Source organism: Venturia canescens, chromosome 10, assembly GCF_019457755.1.
Source record: "Venturia canescens isolate UGA chromosome 10, ASM1945775v1, whole genome shotgun sequence".
NCBI lineage: Eukaryota > Metazoa > Arthropoda > Insecta > Hymenoptera > Ichneumonidae > Venturia > Venturia canescens.
The window spans coordinates 9,421,394-9,440,050 of record NC_057430.1 but is presented as its reverse complement, the minus strand read 5'-3'; the positions used below and the strand labels follow the sequence as shown (position 1 = coordinate 9,440,050).

Genomic DNA, 18,657 nt, shown 5'->3' with positions numbered 1-18,657 from the left:
GTAAACATTACAAAGTATTTCCAAATAATAAACGCCATTCGCCTTCAAACAATGAGTTCGGAAAGCAGAAAATTATTAATTTCTGACAATCTGAATTTTTTTTGAGATAATTTCGATGAGAATGACGTGATTTTTAAAAAAGTTCTTGCAATGTATTCTGATGAATCTAACAGCTTGGCTGGAAAAGTAGCAAAAGTTAAAAATCTACTATCGGTTCAACTTTGACAGTGAATAACTGTTGAAAGAGAATATTTATTACCAAATGATAAGAGATCTTTTTTATAGAGCGTTCGATTTCCTACAAAAACCTGTTTTGGGAATGATCAGACATGGACCAGTCTGCAGGTTGCAAAATTCCAAAGTCGCCAGCGATGTGCTCCCCGGGTTATTTACATGGGAAACAGAGAGAATCGGGATGAGCGACCTCTAAAAAATATTTTAAAGGGCTGAAATTTGGACAGGCATCATATTTTATGACACTGGAACAATTGAAGGATGTTCTTTGAAGACAAAAAACAATTTTTTTATTGACACACCCTAATGTCTGTAAATCGACAAATATGGGGCCGTCGATCTAGACATCGAAAACCGTACAGAAATATACCTGGACATAAAAAACTATGGGGCTGCCGACCTAGACATTGAAAACCGTAGAGTTTATCTGGACATCAAAAGCTCTGGCGCCGTCAACCTAGATAGCGAAAACTATGAAGAAATATACCTGGACATCGAAAACCATAGAAAAATATTCGTACAATGGAGTTGTCGGCCTAGAGATCGAAAACCGTACAGAAATATACCTAGACATCAAAAACTATGGAGCCGTCGACCTAGACGTCGAAAACCATGAAGAAATATACCTAGACATTGAGAACTATCAAGCTGTCGACCTAGACGTCCAGAACCGTAGAGAAATGTATCTAGACATCGAGAACTATCAAGCCGTCGACCTATACCAAGAAAACCATGGAGCCATCGACCTAGACATCAAAAACTTTGCAGCCGTCGACCTGGATAACGAAAACTATGGGGAAATATACCTGGTCATCGAAAACTATGAAACCGTCGTCCTAGATAGCAGAAACTATAAACAAATATACCTCGACATCGAAACCTACGGAGTCCTTAACCTAGATAGCAAAAGATATGAAAAAATATACCTAGGCATCGAAAACTATGAAGCTGTCGACCTAGACATCGGAAACTGTAGAGAAATATACCTAGGCATCGAAAGTTATGGAGCCGTTAACCTAGATAGCGAAAACTATGGGGAAATATACCTAGACATCAAAAACTATGGAGCCGTCGATCTAGACATCAAAAACTATGGAGCCGTCGACCTAGACATCAAAAACTTTGCCGCCGTCGACCTCGATAGCAAAAACTATGAAGAAATATATCTAGACATCAAAAACTATGAAGCCGTCGGCCTAGACATCGAAAACTATGGAAAATTATACCTGGACATCGAAAACTGTGGAGCCATCAATCTAGATAGCGAAAACTATGGGGAAATATACCTAGACATTAAAAACTATGGAGCCGTCGACCTACACTTCGAAAACCATGGAGCCGTCGATCTAGACATCAAAAACTTTGCCGCCGTCGACCTCGATAGCAAAAACTATGAAGAAATATATCTAGACATCAAAAACTATGAAGCCGTCGGCCTAGACATCGAAAACTATGGAACCGTCGACCTCCTAGACCTCGAAAACCATGGAGCCGTCGACCTAGATATCAAAAACTTTGCCGCCGTCGACCTAGACATCGAAAACCATGAAGAAATATACCTAGGCATCGAAAACTGTGTGAAAACTGTATGAAAACATACCTAAACATCGAAAACTGTGGAGAAGTATACCTGGACATCTGAAACCATGGAGAAATACACCTAGATATCGGAAACTATGGAGTTGTCGACCTAGACATCGAAAACCTTGGAGGAATATACCTAGGCATCAAATAACATGGAGAAATACACCTGGACATCGAAAACTATGAAGCCGTCGACCTAGACATCGAAAACCGTTGAGAAATATACCTAGACATCAAAAGTTATGGAGCCGTCAACCTCGATAGCGGAAACTATGAAAAAATATATCTAGACATAAAAAACCAAGGAGAAATATACCTAGACATCGAGAACTATGGAGAAATGTACCTAGATATCGAGACCTATCAAACCTAGGCATTGATAACTATGGAGAAATATACGCAGACATTAAAAACTATGGAGCCGTCGACCTAGAGGTCGTAAATCACGTACAAATATACCTAGACATTGAAAACTATGGAGCCGTCGACCTAGACGTCGTAAACCACGTAAAAATATACCTAGACATAAAAAACTATGGAGTCGTCGACCTGGATGTTAAAAACTATGGAGAAATGTACCTAGACATCGAAACCCAAAGAAAAATATACCTAGACATTGAAAACTATGGAGCCATCGACCTAGACTTCAAAAACCTTGGAGAAATATACCTAGACATCGAAAACTATGGAGCCGTTGACCTAGACGTCGTAAACCACGTAAAAATATACCTAGACATAAAAAACTATGGAGTCGTCGACCTGGATGTTAAAAACTATGGAGAAATGTACCTAGACATCGAAAACCAAAGAAAAATATACCTAGACATTTAAAACTATGGAGCCGTCGACCTAGACATCAAAAACCTTGGAGAAATATACCTAGACATCGAAAACTATGGAACCGTCGACCTAGACATCAAAAACCTTGGGGAAATATACCTAGACATCGAAAACTATGGAGCCGTTGACCTAGACATCGAAAACCAAGGAAAAATATACCTAGACATTGAAAACTATGGAGCCGTCGACCTAGATAGTGGAATCTGGAGCCGTCGACGTAGACAGGAAGTAGAAACGTCATCCTGGGCATCGAAAAACATGAAGTCGTCAACCTAGACAACAGAAGCCATGTAGTTGTTGTCGATCTGGGCATAAAAAATCACTATTAAGTCGACCTGGATTTTGACTACCACAAACCGTCGACCTCGTCACTGAAATTTGTAAAATTAACACGAAATTTCGGACCTTGAGAAAATTCGTATATTTTCATAATCATCCTACGATAAATCTATTACCATTCGAAGTACGAAATAAAAAGCAATTCGCATTTCAATTCAATGTAAATATTATTTCCTATTTTCGTGCTGAAAAAAACTGGAGCCTGAAAAACATGGGTTATGTTATTTTACACTCGAATACGAATACTTTTTTATTTGAATGTGCTGTTTCTCTGTGGGCCATGTAATTAAACGCTGTTGATTGATATAATCAACTGCGCATACACGAACTGTCAATCTGACAGTTGAAACTATCAAACTAAGAGCAGGACTTTAAATTCGAGATTTCAAAGCGACCAATCACAGCACGAATAAAACGACAACAATGCTCCCCGTTGGTGACCAACTTCGGGCGTTACTCACCAACTTTTTAGAAGAGGACATTTCGATATATGGATGGTGAAGCCTGCATTCGTTGCCATGATTTTGTTTATTCGTTGCCAAGCATCATTATTTGATTCAAGCGGGCGCGTATAGCGTAGCTTTCATCATTCATGTTATGCGCTATACTACCATGAACCCGGACAAATAACATACATTTGTTCGTCCAGATGCGAAAACAGAAAATAATGTAACCGGACTAATAAAATGAATATGGTCGTCCGGAATAATGTTGTATTTCCAGATTTCAGATTCATAGGAAAGCACATATTCATATAAATTGTCAAGTATAGAAATTGTTAACCATCACGGGACTTTAAATCAGACATTTATCAACGAATTATTTATTTGTACTAATAATATTGTTGTATCATTATGTGACATTTTGTGTGTGTGTTTTTTTACTGTTTGTTTATGTTTTTAATGCCCGCCCCGACCAGCAAAACCTCGGCTTCGCCTCGGTCCTGCAAAAGTCGGGCGGCCCCCCCCCCCCCTCTCACGATTTCTAGTAATTATTGAACGTATTTTCGGCTACGGGATCAAGAAAAATAGTATACAACCCACGGCCCAACTGTTGGATGCCAGGAAATCCAACTTTCGGGCCTAGGGTCGTAATATACTATTTGTCCAGTTTTGAGTCATTAGGGAGACTTTGATGTGGTAAAAGCTCAATCACACTTGAAGTTTCATCTGCGTTTTATGAACTGCGACATCTCGTAAGTTCTCAGGCGTTTTGTGAGATCCGTAGATAATAAAACAACTCGTAAACGTCGCGATGATGTTGACCGACAAGCTGCGTACGTTCGATCCAGCTTCGTTTGAATATTTCATTGTTCTTTTCAGCTTTGCTCATCGTATGTGTCCAGAAGTTTGAGTGACGGTAGCCAAGTGCCGTTTAATCCCTGATACACGTATCTGGAACACACTGAGAGTACGAGGAGTTGATTCAATGACCGTAATTTCTCATCGAGAAGGAGAAAAATTTCAATAAAACCAAATTATCCTGCTGGATTTTTTATTTCGATTTCCTAGTTTAGTCATGAAATATTTATAGAAAAAATATAAATATGAATGAGAATAATTGTATGGTTCATTTGAACAAACGAAAATCTTGATCGAAACGAAACGTTTGACATGAAAAGCCTCGTAGAAACCGTGTCAAAGGTGCAATTTACACGGTTGTACCGTATGAGCGTGAGCCATACGAAACGCGTCTTCACTGTCCAACATTTCACACGCATCTTCTCGTTTCAAGAATCTCCGTCCGACACTCAAAACAATCTTCAGTATAGGAAGAGCCTTGTCCTACTTATTTTTTCCTCAATTTGATTGAATCATTCCGTGCCTTACATAATTGCCGGTGACTTGCCGTCAGCCTCAATTTTCTCCGAGCTGGAAATCGTGTCCGGGTCAGGGAGGATGAGCAAAGAATTTGCGTGTTAGAAATTTTGGTCGGTAATTTTCAGATAAATGATTGCGAACTCTCACTCTTTCGCTCTCTCTCAGTAGAGTTAGTCAACTTATTGATGGATTAAATTAGTGTGTTGCATTTTATAACTTTTCTTAAAAATTAAATAATTAATTGAACTGATTAAATTTATTTAAATATTAAAAATAATTTATATTATAAAAAACTGGTGTGAATATTTTAATGTACGATTTTTATCATTTTGTATGATTTATTGTATATTATTGTCGTATTGTTTGTAATATTCGTTTTATATAGAATCAGTAGATATAAAAAATTGTTTGTAAACTGTCTAATATAGATGCAATGGACAGTCGTCATGGAGCATACAAAATATATATTTGCCTACTCATCAATTTCTGCGTTTCTTTTTTTTGTTCGTTATATTTATTCTCTTCCAATTTCAAAGATCAAAGTGATTTAAGGTAATTCATGCGCGAAACGGATTTTCTTAAGAAAGTCTTGAAATTTACAGAGTCTAAATGGGTAGTCGACTGACACTCATACCAAATTTTGAAGGGTTCGTCTTATTGGTTATTTACACAAACGAGTTTAAATATGACACAGGATTTTAGGGACTATGCATCAAAAATCGTTTACCTTTCCATATAACGAATGAGAGCTTCTTACGAAGTTTACGACAAAGTACACAATAACAATATGAAGTATATAATAAAGATTTGGGAAAAAAATCGTGACGATTATCTTACTAATAATATTCGCGAAGATGGATCCATGATTAATTAATGGTTTGTAATTTCATTCGCCAAAAAATAAGCTGAAAAAATGTATTTACGATTTCGAATTAATAATTCTGACATTAATTTAAAGTGATTATATCTTTAATTAAGAAGTAAAAATCGGTCCAATTTAGATGCGCATAAAATACGATCTTTCGGGCATGACCTACCTTAATGAAGTGATTTATTATAAAAATATGATTTCATTTTCTTTTAGTTCACACTAATAAATCTTGTTATGTGTCGTAAATACATTATTCTAATGAATCTACACAGCTGTGTTACCATGTGTCTTGGAAAAATTTATACGGACATTATTTCATGCGGGGAAAGAGAAGTATATAATTATGAAAATAGATGATCCTCCCCAAGAAATCACCCTATCCGTCAGATGCTTGTTTCATTGTTTGTTCTCGATGATTATACTCCTTCATGGAAGGAGGAATTTTTTTTCTCATGAACAGCAGAGCTTTTTTATCACTTATTTCAGCAAAAATATTGTAAATACTAGAAACATATGAGTTTGATAGTCGAGCTGGAAGAAAATATCATTGTAGGCAGGTGACGACTGTTTTCACGAAAATTTAAATTCAAATGAAAGAAAAAAATTGGAAAATAAAAACGTGAAAAAACGACGAGTGTATTGGAAAAGGAGCGGCTTAACATTTTTCGATGCTGTTTGGAACTTCCTTTCGCTCTTTTGTTACTTTTCGAACTGTCAAAATATGTGCATGGATCGCAGCTACGCCGAACACCGTTACGAGAATACGAGAACTATTTGACATTGATAAAAAATTCTTATTTCCTGTGCTAACCCCACTATCTAATTCTGGCTTGTTAATTGAGGCGAAAGGCTCATTGACGTAATACGGCGTCGCCTGTATTCTTCTCACACAGCTAAATATAGTGGTATAAAAAAAAATTAACAGAAGAATAGTTTGCGAGTACGGATCAGACGAAGAATTGACACGTATTTATAAATGAAATTTTAATGAAATTCGTTATGACGAAAATCCGCCAAAATTTGCTCTTTTCAATCTTTTCTCTCACTGCCACGTCCCAAACAGCAATCACCTAGAATTAGGGTAATTCTAGGTGATTGGGGTAATTCCGACCGCCTGAGGAAAACTGATTAATATAACCAACCTCGTGATAAAATTGTGACATAAATTTTAAATCTATTTTACTCTTTGGTATCTTTGATCTTTTTTACGATTACCAATATAAATTTTAACAAATAGATGAAAAAATGCCAGATATTTAGCAAAAAACAACACTCCGTAAAATTCGGATTTACTCCGAACTTCCAGGGTAATTCCGGACGGCCCTTGGCCTGAATCTAGATAGCATTAAAAATTGCTACAAATATTGCAAACATATTTTCGACTCGTACTTTCGCTTGTGTAATTTTGTGAGTCCACATATCATACTCGAATCACATAATCCAGTCTTCGGATGGTGAATTTTCATATTTTTCAAAACAAAAATAACTTTTTCGTTGTCACGCTATGTTCACTGCTACACTTATGAACTCAATATCACACGTTGGTGTTTTCTTTCATATGTATTTACGATGTTACTGAAATTAAAAAAAAATCAATCGATATGGGGTAAGAGCAGAATGTTCGGAATTCCCCCAAACAAGTTGTTCGATATTACCCCAAACTGCGAAATTTGACAAATTAATTAATAATTCAAAAAGAGTAGGGTAAGCCCAAGTTTGAACTGCGTTAATGATTCTTATATAAAAGAAGGATATTACATTCATTTTTTCAATAAAATTGAAACTGTTTATCCTGTAGTTTCATAAATTTAATATATAGGCAAAAATTAGATGAGAATGTACGAAATTTTATGATTGTTCTTACCTCTAAGAAAATAAATCACTTCACGCCTCAAACAATGTGGGTACACTAAACATCGATAAAGCTACCGCATGAGTTTATTGCGTGAAAGTGGGGCTTTCGGTATATAAAGATAATGCGGTGTCCGTATTTACCCTGCGTCCGGAATTACCCCACTCGACCCTACTTATTCCGAACTTATACCCTCATTTTATCAATGATATGAACGCCCATGGACGTACACATGACAATTATGGGGTAATGACAGTTGGAGTTCTTATGAATAGAGTATAAATGAATTGACGGAGAAAAGTTTTGCTGGTTAGACGAGGTAGAAATCGATTTTGTTGGAATAACTTAGAACTTGGACTTATCATTCTCCCTCGCTTTCTCACCCCCCTTTCATCTATTGAGTCTTCGAGATTGTAGCTAAAGAATATGATTGCCCAAAGGATGAGATTGAAAATTGATAAAAAAAACCGATCATTTTTTGAACATGGCAAATACAATTTTATCGAAGAACGAAAAAAACTTCAGTTCCCCAGCATATTTTGTTGGGAGTCCGTAAAAACGATTGGAGTGATAAAAATTTGGTTGTTTGTCCGATAATATTTTCGTGGCCGTATCCAAGAATATATTCGACCATTTCAGGAAAATTAAGTTCTCAATATGTGTTACTCGTCACCTGAAAATATCCGACTCTTCAGCGTGTAAAATGAAATGGTGATTGTCTTTTCACCGTACGATTATCCGGTGCGTGGTCAAATGACCAATCAACGCTTGCGTTTGCGAACTAGAATTGCGATTGATTCATTCATACACACTCAAAAACGTAATAAAATGAAAAATTTATCGTTCCGATTGAGGTATCGATTGAGGAAATTGGATGATCCCCGAGAAATACATGCTTAAAAAGAATAATCGAAACTCATTTTTAAAAAATCCAAAGCATTTCGGACTAGTTGTGATTGAAAACAAAAATGAACGTGTTTGATGATACGTAAGTTATTATCCTTCCTGTGCAAAAGGAAATTTACGAGTACAATATTGAATTAAAGAAATTTTAGATGAAACTGTCTATAAATGGAGTACGATTTTGAGCCTGAAATCGTACAGTTATAAGTTTAGCTGAGCAAACTGTGCACAGATGCAAAGTGGGATTCGAGGATTTCGACTCATGTTTCTGAGGTAAAAATGAAATTCGAATCCATTTATAAACAGATTATTTTTGGGTGAAATTTCCTGCCCGATCACGCGATGATAACTTAATTGGTCATTGATAATGAATTAACCAGTAAGGGAAAATCGAAAAAAAAAAATTCGAGATATTCTTTTCTAGGTTGAATTTTCTTAGCAAAATTCACTGATATTAACGTTTGAAAACAAAAACGAAAGTTTACTGCCATCAAACTATTCTATTCTTAAGGATATATTGCACAGGCGATACAATGTTGCCATGCTAAACCATGCTAAAAACATAAAAAAATTCAAAATGATCAGAATTTTATAAAATTTGGTGAACATATTCTTTAGTGCCAAATTTGACAATACAAATTTTTTAAGATTTTTCTTCTGTACAGTTATCGAGTAATTGATCTCTAAAGTTCACGTGTATAAGCATAGCGTTTCCATATATATAGGTATACATTCCGGGCATAAGAAATCTGCTTTAATGCGTAATTACTTGATAACTAAACAGAAGAAAATTTTGAAAAAATTTGTGTTTTCGCACTTGATGTTGAAGAACATTATCACCAAATTTGATCAATTTCTAATTATTTCGACTTTTGTATCATTCACCCTTAATATATCGTCGCGCTTTAGTTGTTACTATTAATTACTAACATTGAAATGAAAATAAGACTTACATTGTTAGAACGTAATAATTAAAATGACCTCTGCGTCATTAAACGACAGCAGATTCGGGGGGTGCAGAAGATTTTTTACGAAAAATGGAAATTTTAATTACGAACGAACAATCTCGTTGAAGAGATCTCCTTCGAGAGAGGTAACGACAAGCGACCGAAAATGAGTTGCCTTTGAGGCCAAAATTTTGCAAGTTCGCAGGTCAATTATCGATCAGCACCTCGCCACGATTGTCAAAAAATTAAAAATTTATTAAAAACGATAATTTTGCAAAACCATGAACTGATAAATGCAAATCTCCACGATGACACATTTTTACTGGTATTTTTCAAAGAATTATCTGCATTTGTTGACCGATTTTATTGCATCACGTCTCATTTTGTTCCTTAACTGATCTTTTATAAATCTACCATGTAGTTTTTTTTAATCTTAACTAGGGTCACCGCACGCGCAAGCGCGCGCTTGTTTTTAATTATTTTAACACTTTTTAAATAAAAATATTACTCAGGACTATTGTTCCGAATAGTTCATTGCAAAAATCACGGTACCTACGGTCGAATAGTAATTGCGTAAGATCACTCTTACCAAATGACTCCATCACTTCACTCTTATGTCGCTAAATAAATTTATCTGACACGATCGCGATCGAATGTGTTGCAATTGTTTCCTCCTTTTTTGAAATACGCGCATGAACGAACTCCGAGGACAACATCGACAACCACTCAAAGTACGTCTATAGCAGCTTCAAAAATAACTCGCACTTCGAGATTTCGTGACAACTCTTCTTTTATGAAAGGATTGTTTCATTGCATCTAAATGTTCATTAAGCGACAAAACTTATTCATTAATAATTTCTGAAGGAGAGAATTTGAAAAAAATCTACGTGATTAATTCGTAGAAGATCAGTTGAGGAACAAAATGAGACTTGATGCAATAGAATCGGTCAAAAAATACAGATCATTTTATTTTATTTTTTAATTTTTTAATTTTTTTATTTTTACGAGTGAAAATGGTTCATCGTGGGAATTTGTATTTATCAGTTGGTACTTTTAAAAAACTATTGTTTTTAATATTTCTTTCACGTCTATAAAATATGCTTTAATAAATGTCTACTAACAATACGTTTAATCAATGCGTCGTTAAACTTGATTTAAAAGAGTTTTGAAAATTTAGCACTCATTTGACTAGCATGCAGTACGGTAGTTACCTTAATATCTGTTCGTTCGAAGTCTACTTACTTAGAACGGTATGTTCGTGAGACAACTGTTCACGATTGAGACTGAAATGAGATGGAATTTCTTACATACTCGATGAGAAAAACGATGAACTTGTACAACAATTATTTGACGCGTGAATTGAAGGAGTTATACTGAGTGAAACTACTGTTATGACTAGGTGTTATTATATCATTGAATGTTCAACTGTGCGGTTATGATGCGTCGGTGTAGAGAGGAAAGGCTGGTGTCGATCCGATAATGTAGCTGCGACTGATCACCCGAGACAAACTCAACATTTTGCCCCCCCCCCCCCCCCCTCCCTCTATCACCTCCGCAGATTGTCGACCCCGGTGGTTTAAAAAAAGAATTGGAGGCTCTGCACACCTGTGTATTTATTTTCCAGTCCCATGAGTTCACATTCAGATGTTACAATCCCCATCGGATATACTTTTAATAACTTTTAATAGCGTGCACCTATCAGAAAAAGTATTCTTTGTTTGAAACAATACAAAAACTTGGGGGAAATATGATAAAAAACCAACCTCTGATCGGACGTTGTACGATCAAATGTTAAAATAGAATAAACGAAAGAAAGAATATCGTTCGTTCTGAGGGAGGGAAAAGTGATGAATTTATTGCAGCGTATGGCGACATATGCTACAACATTGTAAAGGAAATCGTACCGGGAGTGCGATTACTTCATACATTTATAATAAGTTGCTAGATGGACGATTTTTTCCCTCCGATTGAAAACGTTTTAGACCTGCGCAGTGCAACGTGATACTGCTCAGTTCGTTCAGCCAGTGCCTCGCGAACAGTCCTACGGGAGCCAGGAGAGCTTCACAATGGCTGTTAGTAGTATAACTGTACACTTGGGCAGGCTCTAGAGAACCCTTAATAACAAAGTTGTTACAAATAGTTTGTAGATGGTCAAAACTAATCGCAAAGTAAATTGGAATTGTTGGAAACACCGGTAACAATACGTCTCTCTTGAAGTGATACGATGTTTTATTTGCTTAATAACGCGAAGGTTTTATTCACTTTATTCTTATTTTTCCAACATTGAATATTCGATAGTGTTCAATATTGTGCTATCCAAGTGGTCCTACTTCCAATTGATTTTCCTTAATTTTGACTTTCTGAACCCAAATTGATTTCGATTAAATGTCGAAAAAAAAAAATATATTTTATATCGGAGACCCCTATACCTCAGGACAAATATCTAATAAATGATGATTTCGAAGATGATTATGACTAAGGTTTCGGGAAAATTAGGCAGAGTTATAGAACTCATGATTAATTTTATTGATACGAAGCACTTGAGAAACGAAGAAGAATGGAAACTTTATGTTAACTACAATTGGATGGCCAAAAGATATTTCAAAGTCATTATTCCAATTACAACGTCCGCTGCGTTTCTGTATTGGTTCAAACCGATGCAATTGCGCCTCATTGCTGGTAAATACAATGCGTTATTTTCCATTCGAAGAGGAGTAGGAATAAACGTAAAAAATTATACAGTCTTGTGATTCGATTTTTTTATCTTATATAAAAATTTAAAAAATTTGAAAAGTGCTTCCAATAACGAGCGCTTCAAACGCAAAGGTTCGATGAAAACTCTACACGTATTAATTCTTCAATAATTTTTTTGGCAATGGACTTTCTCGGCTCATTAAGGTAGATCATGCCCGAAGGATCGTATTTTATGGGTGTCTAAATTGAACCGAATTTTACTTCTAATTCGAAATTGTAAAAAAAATTTTATCAACTTATCTTTTGGCGAATGAAATTACAAGCCATTAACTGAACCCGAAATTTCATTCATCCCTGGTGAAAATACTATAGTTTTTTATGTGAAAATGGATCAAGAAAAAAATATTAATAAAGAGACAGACGGCTATGATGGAAATGGGCCAAGCCAAGGAGAAACAAAATGCCGAAATAAGCAAATGTGAGATTATACGAGTGCTCATTACCAATTTCTTTCAATCTTTAACATAATATATTTTTATTACTTCATCGTTATTGTGCACTTTTTCATGACATTTCGTATGAAGCGTTCATTTGTTATATGGAAAGATAAACGATTTTTTACGCATAGCCCCTATAACCCTGTGTATTTAAATAACCAATAAAACGAACCCTTTAAAATTTGGTACAAGACATTCTTAAGAAAATCGTTTCGTGCATGAACTACCTTAAACTAGCTCGTTCGATTATTTTCCCAACCCCCCAATTTATGATACTAAAGATTTGACGATTTCGAGTTGCCTCACTTCATTCGTATGCTGACTAATTGAACGTCTACAGCTTTACGGAATGAGACAGTGCCTTACACTTTGGCTTATCGAGTCCACTATTTCTTCGAAGTTAAAGATGACAGAACTTTTTATCTCATTTGGTTTTACGATTTCCCTACAATGTGGATTCCTCCATGGTATGCATCGACAATTGGCTTGTTAGTGACTCTCGTATATCACATAAGCGGACAACTGTCCGTTCTCTCTTTCAGAGTAAGAAATCTCAGCTCGAAAGATTTTAAAGATGTCCAGAATACCAGAATAATTTTTCGAGATCTAGCACAGACTCATCACGATATTCTCGAGTATGCTTATCATTATTCACACTTTTTCGACGAAATATATCTTTACGAAAGAGTAAGTAAAAATTTGTGTTTTTCAAAAACAGATTGGCAATGACTGTCAGTGGCATATTCGGACTGCTCCTATTGCAAGAACTTTTTATAACAACCGTTCTTATAGGTCTTACGATTTTCGTAACAATAATGGTACATGAACAAAGTAATTTATTTGTCAGCCCCTTATTCTCATTTATCTTTGAACAAAGGTATTGGTTCTATTGGTTTTTAGAGCATTGACGTAGCTAACACTGAGCAGATTTGTCAAACGTTTTCCTTCGCCATTTCTATGCTTTTGCTTATCTACAGCTGTTGTTCTGCTGGCCAACATTTGATTACTGAAGTACGCCATTTTTAAAATTTTTTTTGATAATTCCTCGTAAAACTGGGTTATCCGTGTCCGGTGCATTTTTTTAGTACTTTAGTTCAGTATACCAGACTGCCCAAATTTATAAGCGTCGTTTTTTTTTTTAAATGAGGGTTATTTACTTTATAATATATGTGTAATCAGTTTCACTCTCCCACTGGCAATTGGTTCTCGAACTTCGTTGGCGTGATAGCGCTCTAAGGTTTTGTTTGCACGATTATCCTGGTGGTGACACAACAACCACAAGGATGTTTACCATCCCGGCTCTGACAAGCTTTGATAATTTTTACGAATTTTATTGAGAACTGCATGATCGTGATCGGTAAATAAAGTGCCAAATAAAAAAAAAAAATAAACCAAAAAATTTTGAGTTGACTCAGTGGAACTTAGAATTGAGATGGATGCTGGACACGAATAATCGAGACGAATGTTTGTAGGCTTAAAATTAATCATGACCAATATTTTTTCAATGAACGCAGAGTCAAAATCTTTACACAGCGTACTATGAGTACACAAAGAACGACGTTTCCCTGAAAATGACAAAGAATCACGTGCATTCTTCGGTTGTTGAGGGTAGAAAACTGACAAAACGATTTTCAAACAGAAGTTTCGATATTTCCTCAAGTCCCCCATTCAGTGCAGTCTCCCCAAAATATTTTTTTCTCTATATTACCAACGTGAAAATTTTGTGAAAGTTATTTTTTATCAACTCCTCGATTTCGTTGAACAAAATCATTGACCCACCTATGCTTTTTGGTTTCCTCTTTGTACTGTTGCTACGAGTTCCTTTGGAATGACATTTTTCTCGAGGTTTTATCTTTTACTAGTGACTATGAGAAAACGATGAACTCAAATACATTCTGCAAAAAAAAACAAGAAATTTTCGTATTCACTATCTCAAACGCTGACCGAAAACGACCTCGACAATCAAATTACGAATATCTGCTGCTGTTTCAATGTTCAGTTGCCCCGTCATAATGTTGATGTAAAAAGGGAAGGTTCGTATTCGAACGAAATTGTAGCTGGAACTGACCGGGAACGACGAATCCAGCGCTCTTCCCCCACATTTTTCCCACGTTTCCAACCCCCGAGCTTCGGGGGTGAAAACGACCCGAGACCTCTGGTCACCGAAGTAATAATTATCTCCCGATTCCATGAGAAAGTGCTCAAGTTTTAAAATTTCCAACGGCTATACTTTTAATAACGTTTAATCGCTTAACGATCGGGAAAGTATCTCTTGTTCGACACAATGCAATGCATTTGTGAGAGAAATTTAAAAAAAGCGATGTTCCACCAGGACTGGTATGATAAAACATTAACTAGAATTAAACGTGAGAATAAAATTTTACATTTTCAGTGAAAAGAAAGCGATGATACACTGCGAATTTTTTGCAGCGTATGATCGTAGAACATTTAATATCATAAAACTTAGTCGATGTGTAATTTACATGTATAATGAGATTCTAAAGAGGCGATTTTTTCCCTCGGATTTTAAATCCGACAGACCTGCGCAATACGACGTAACATCTCGTCAGATCGCTCACGGTTTGACTCAATCGTCAGTTCTTCAATAACGTTCATCCAAGAGGAAACCTTTACAATGGCCGTAGTATGACTGTGTATTTGCAAGGGATTTAAAGAACGTTTTCACGAAGTCGTTCAAAACTGTCGGAAAATCCTAGAAACTAAACGAGAAGTGAAATAAAAAGGGAAAATCGAGAGGATTCGGAATAAATTTGTTGTTTCTAGAAGTACGATGGAACAATCGTGCCGCCCAAAAGTTTTCTTCATTTTATTATTCTTACATTCAAATCGCAAATGTTGTTCGAAAGTATATTTGATTCATCTACGCATTTTTCAACTCACTTCCGTAACTATCAAAATTCGAAGGGCAAATTGAGTCTGGTGAGTTAAAAAAAAAAAAAAAATTACAGCGCGAGACCGAGTTTTATAACGTCTTCTTTTTGCCGATGCTGAAAACCGAATACATAAACGTTAAAATATCGTGTTGAATGTCGGAAGCATTCATAAGTAGGATAGTAAAATTTTGTTCGATACTCAAATCCTTACCAGGGCAACGGGAGAGGCAGGAGGCCGACTCTTCAATGAAACTGTGAACTGAAAAAAAGAGGAATTTCTGAAAACCATGAGCAAATAGTAGTGGGGCAAGGATCGCGCTGGTTTTTTTTCGATACGCGTTTCTGGATACTTTGCGTAGAGCCACTAGTTATAGAAGGTTTCAGATTTTCCAAAATCAGAATCTAACGAATGTTCTGATTTAGGATAAATACGAAGGAGCTAAAGACCTCTTCAGATGGATTGAGCATTTCTATGATTTACTGGGAACGTGGCCATTACGATCGATGAACGTCAGATTCACTTTGTGGACCATCTACATAGTTTATTATTTAATTTCGGCACAGATCGATTTATATTACGTATTTGGCGATTTTCAACTGACGGTCCAAAATCTTACGGAAACTGGACTCATGGTAATGATGTTTGTGAAGCTGATTGTGGCAAAAGGATCGACAAAAAATCTAGGAACAGTTATAGAACTGACGACCAAATCTATTGACCCGAAACACTTCAGAAATGTAGAAGAATGGGAACTTTATGTGAATTACAATCGGATGGCCAAAAGATTTTTCAAAATCATGATGCCCATGACCATATTGGCTTCATTTATGTTTTGGTTTAAACCGATGCAACTACGCCTAATAGCTGGTACCTTCATTATTTGAAATATTTACGCTGAATTCCGTGCACTGAATAAGCCCTCAGTCATTGTTGTAACTTTTTCAGAGTTTCCATTTCAAGGTCTCATTAGAAATCCTAGTTATCCGTTATTCAAGTAGTTTTTTCGAACAATATAGATTTCTACAATTTTCATTTCACCACAATAATTATTTTTTTTCCAAACCTTCCATGTTTTTAACGACAATTGTGAATAACAATATCCTCGGAATTTTCCTGCGTGCACGACTTACTACTGATTATAATACAAAAAAAAATATGTCATCAATCTTGAAAATGCCTGACTTCATTAATGTGCTGACTAATCAAAGCTCCACAGCTTTTCGAAATGAGACCAAACCGTATCGTCTGGCCTATCGGGTTCACTATTTCATCGAGGTGAACAATGATAGAACTTTTTATCTCATTTGGTTTTTCAATTCCCCTTCAATGTGCATTCCTCTATGGTATGCAGCGACAATTGGCTTGTTAGTGGCCCTCGTATATCACATAAGCGGACAGCTGTCCGTTCTCTCTTTCAGAGTAAGAATGCTCACCTTGAAAGATTTTGAAAACGAGCAAACTACCAGAATGGTTTTTCAAGATCTAGCACAGACGCATCATGACATTATCGAGTACGCTTTGCGCTTTAAAAATTTTTTAAGAATACGAGCCAGTTCAATGCTGATATTTTCTTTTCCATGTTTATATAGATTAGCAATGAGTGTCAATGGTGTGTTCGGAATAACTTTATTGGAAGAGCTTTTTTTCTCCACCGTTCTAATAGGTCTCTCGATCTACGCAACGTTATTGGTAAATAAATGAATTATTCTCTCATTTATTCTGGTTCGTATAAATTATATAGCACCGGCGTTGCATGAGCTGATTTTCAGACCTTCGATGTCACAAACGCTGACGGACTTTTCCAGTGGCTTACATTTGGCGTGTCAATGCTTTTGCTGATATACAATTGTTGCTCTGCTGGTGAATATTTGGTAACTGAAGTGAGCTGAACTCTAGTCCTCGATTATTTTCTGAACGAATTTCAAGTATTCGCTTCAACGTTACATAAAAATAATTTCCATCACTTGTAATGCACCTTTTTATACTTTGGCAGCAATCGTTAGAAATTCTTCCCCGAGTTTCCTAAAACTTTTTCACACACACCGCTCGATATGCCGCACCGCCGTTTCGGAAATTGCTCGCCATTCACCTGATTTTGGACCATACATGCAGACTTGACCTATTTGATCACATTCCTGCTTAAAAAACTTCAGTCTAAACAGAACGATTTCCTCTCTGAGTTTTTTTGTTACCACACCAGAATCCTTCACTTTTAGCCGTCCGAACCATTTCAACTGCTCTTTCACTCCCGACTCATTTGCTTATATGTGCCGCTGCAACTTGCTTATTTTCTACTGTTTCCCGACTGCCGAGAGCGTAGGGAGACTGCAGAAAAACCTCGAAGATACAACTGGCACGTGGCATGAATAAACCAGAATTTAATTACGAACGACAAACGTTCAAAAACTTCGGATCCATCATAAAAATTGGTTTTTTCAAATGTGTACCCAGAGTACGAAGCTGTGCACAGCGTACTACGAATGCTTGTGGTACGATATGCCACCCTCCTGCAAAAAGCAGTTGATAATATGTATGCTCGGTGCGAGCAGACCGATCCAATTGTCAGCCGCCGGCTTCTATGATTACTCATTGTTTCTCTTCATCAGTGTGAGTATATGGATACGGTAGGATTTTTAGAACTGATTCAAAAAGCAAATCACTTTTCCAGATTGTTAAAACTGCAGGGGGCTACATTTCTTTGCTACGAACAATGACTTTTAAAGAAGGATGATCTGCATTTGGCTGAAGGTTTTTCAAAGTTCCCCTCAAAAACCGGAGGAAAATTAATTATTAACTTCTGCGTGAAAAGGATTTAGGAGTCTCCACACTACTTCAAAACTGTCGCTAGATTGAAGAAATGAATTTTTAATATCGTCATATATGCTGAATATATTCTGTTATACCGAAGGATCAGTGTCTTTTATTAAATTTTCCATAAATCAGTTCCGGAATGTTCTTCCAAACAAGTTGCTTATGAAAGTGTGATGACTTTTTATTCGTAATCAGAATTCCGGAGCGATTTTTCGGACCAATTTTTTTTTGTACCATTTGACAGAACATTGTGCATAGAAAATTCTTCTGGGAAGGGCAAAGACTTTTTGCGGGATTCTCTGTAAGCCTCTTATTTGATTCCTTTAGCTAGGCAGTTATTTGGTGGCGAACCAAATATTTCTCATGATCA

At 36.2% G+C, this 18,657-nt stretch overlaps 1 protein-coding gene across 1 annotated transcript; it reads left to right on the top strand.

Annotated features, from left to right (window-relative positions):
- The first annotated feature begins 11,442 nt into the window (after positions 1-11,442).
- On the top strand, positions 11,443-18,383 carry LOC122417496 (odorant receptor 13a-like). The gene is made up of 9 exons (XM_043431021.1): positions 11,443-11,462; positions 11,928-12,069; positions 12,922-13,268; positions 15,899-16,343; positions 16,693-16,987; positions 17,066-17,165; positions 17,246-17,356; positions 17,928-18,083; positions 18,145-18,383. The coding sequence occupies exons 1-9, from the start codon at positions 11,457-11,459 to the stop codon at positions 18,205-18,207; spliced, it is 1,665 nt and encodes a 554-aa protein (XP_043286956.1). The 5' UTR covers positions 11,443-11,456; the 3' UTR covers positions 18,208-18,383.
- The last annotated feature ends 274 nt before the right edge of the window (positions 18,384-18,657 follow it).

Coding starts and splice junctions, on each gene's coding strand:
- LOC122417496 (XM_043431021.1), top strand. Junction 13,269..15,898: donor AAATATATCTTTACGAAAGA/GTAAGTAAAAAT, acceptor GTTCTGATTTAG/GATAAATACGAAGGAGCTAA. Junction 18,084..18,144: donor CATTGTTTCTCTTCATCAGT/GTGAGTATATGG, acceptor TCACTTTTCCAG/ATTGTTAAAACTGCAGGGGG.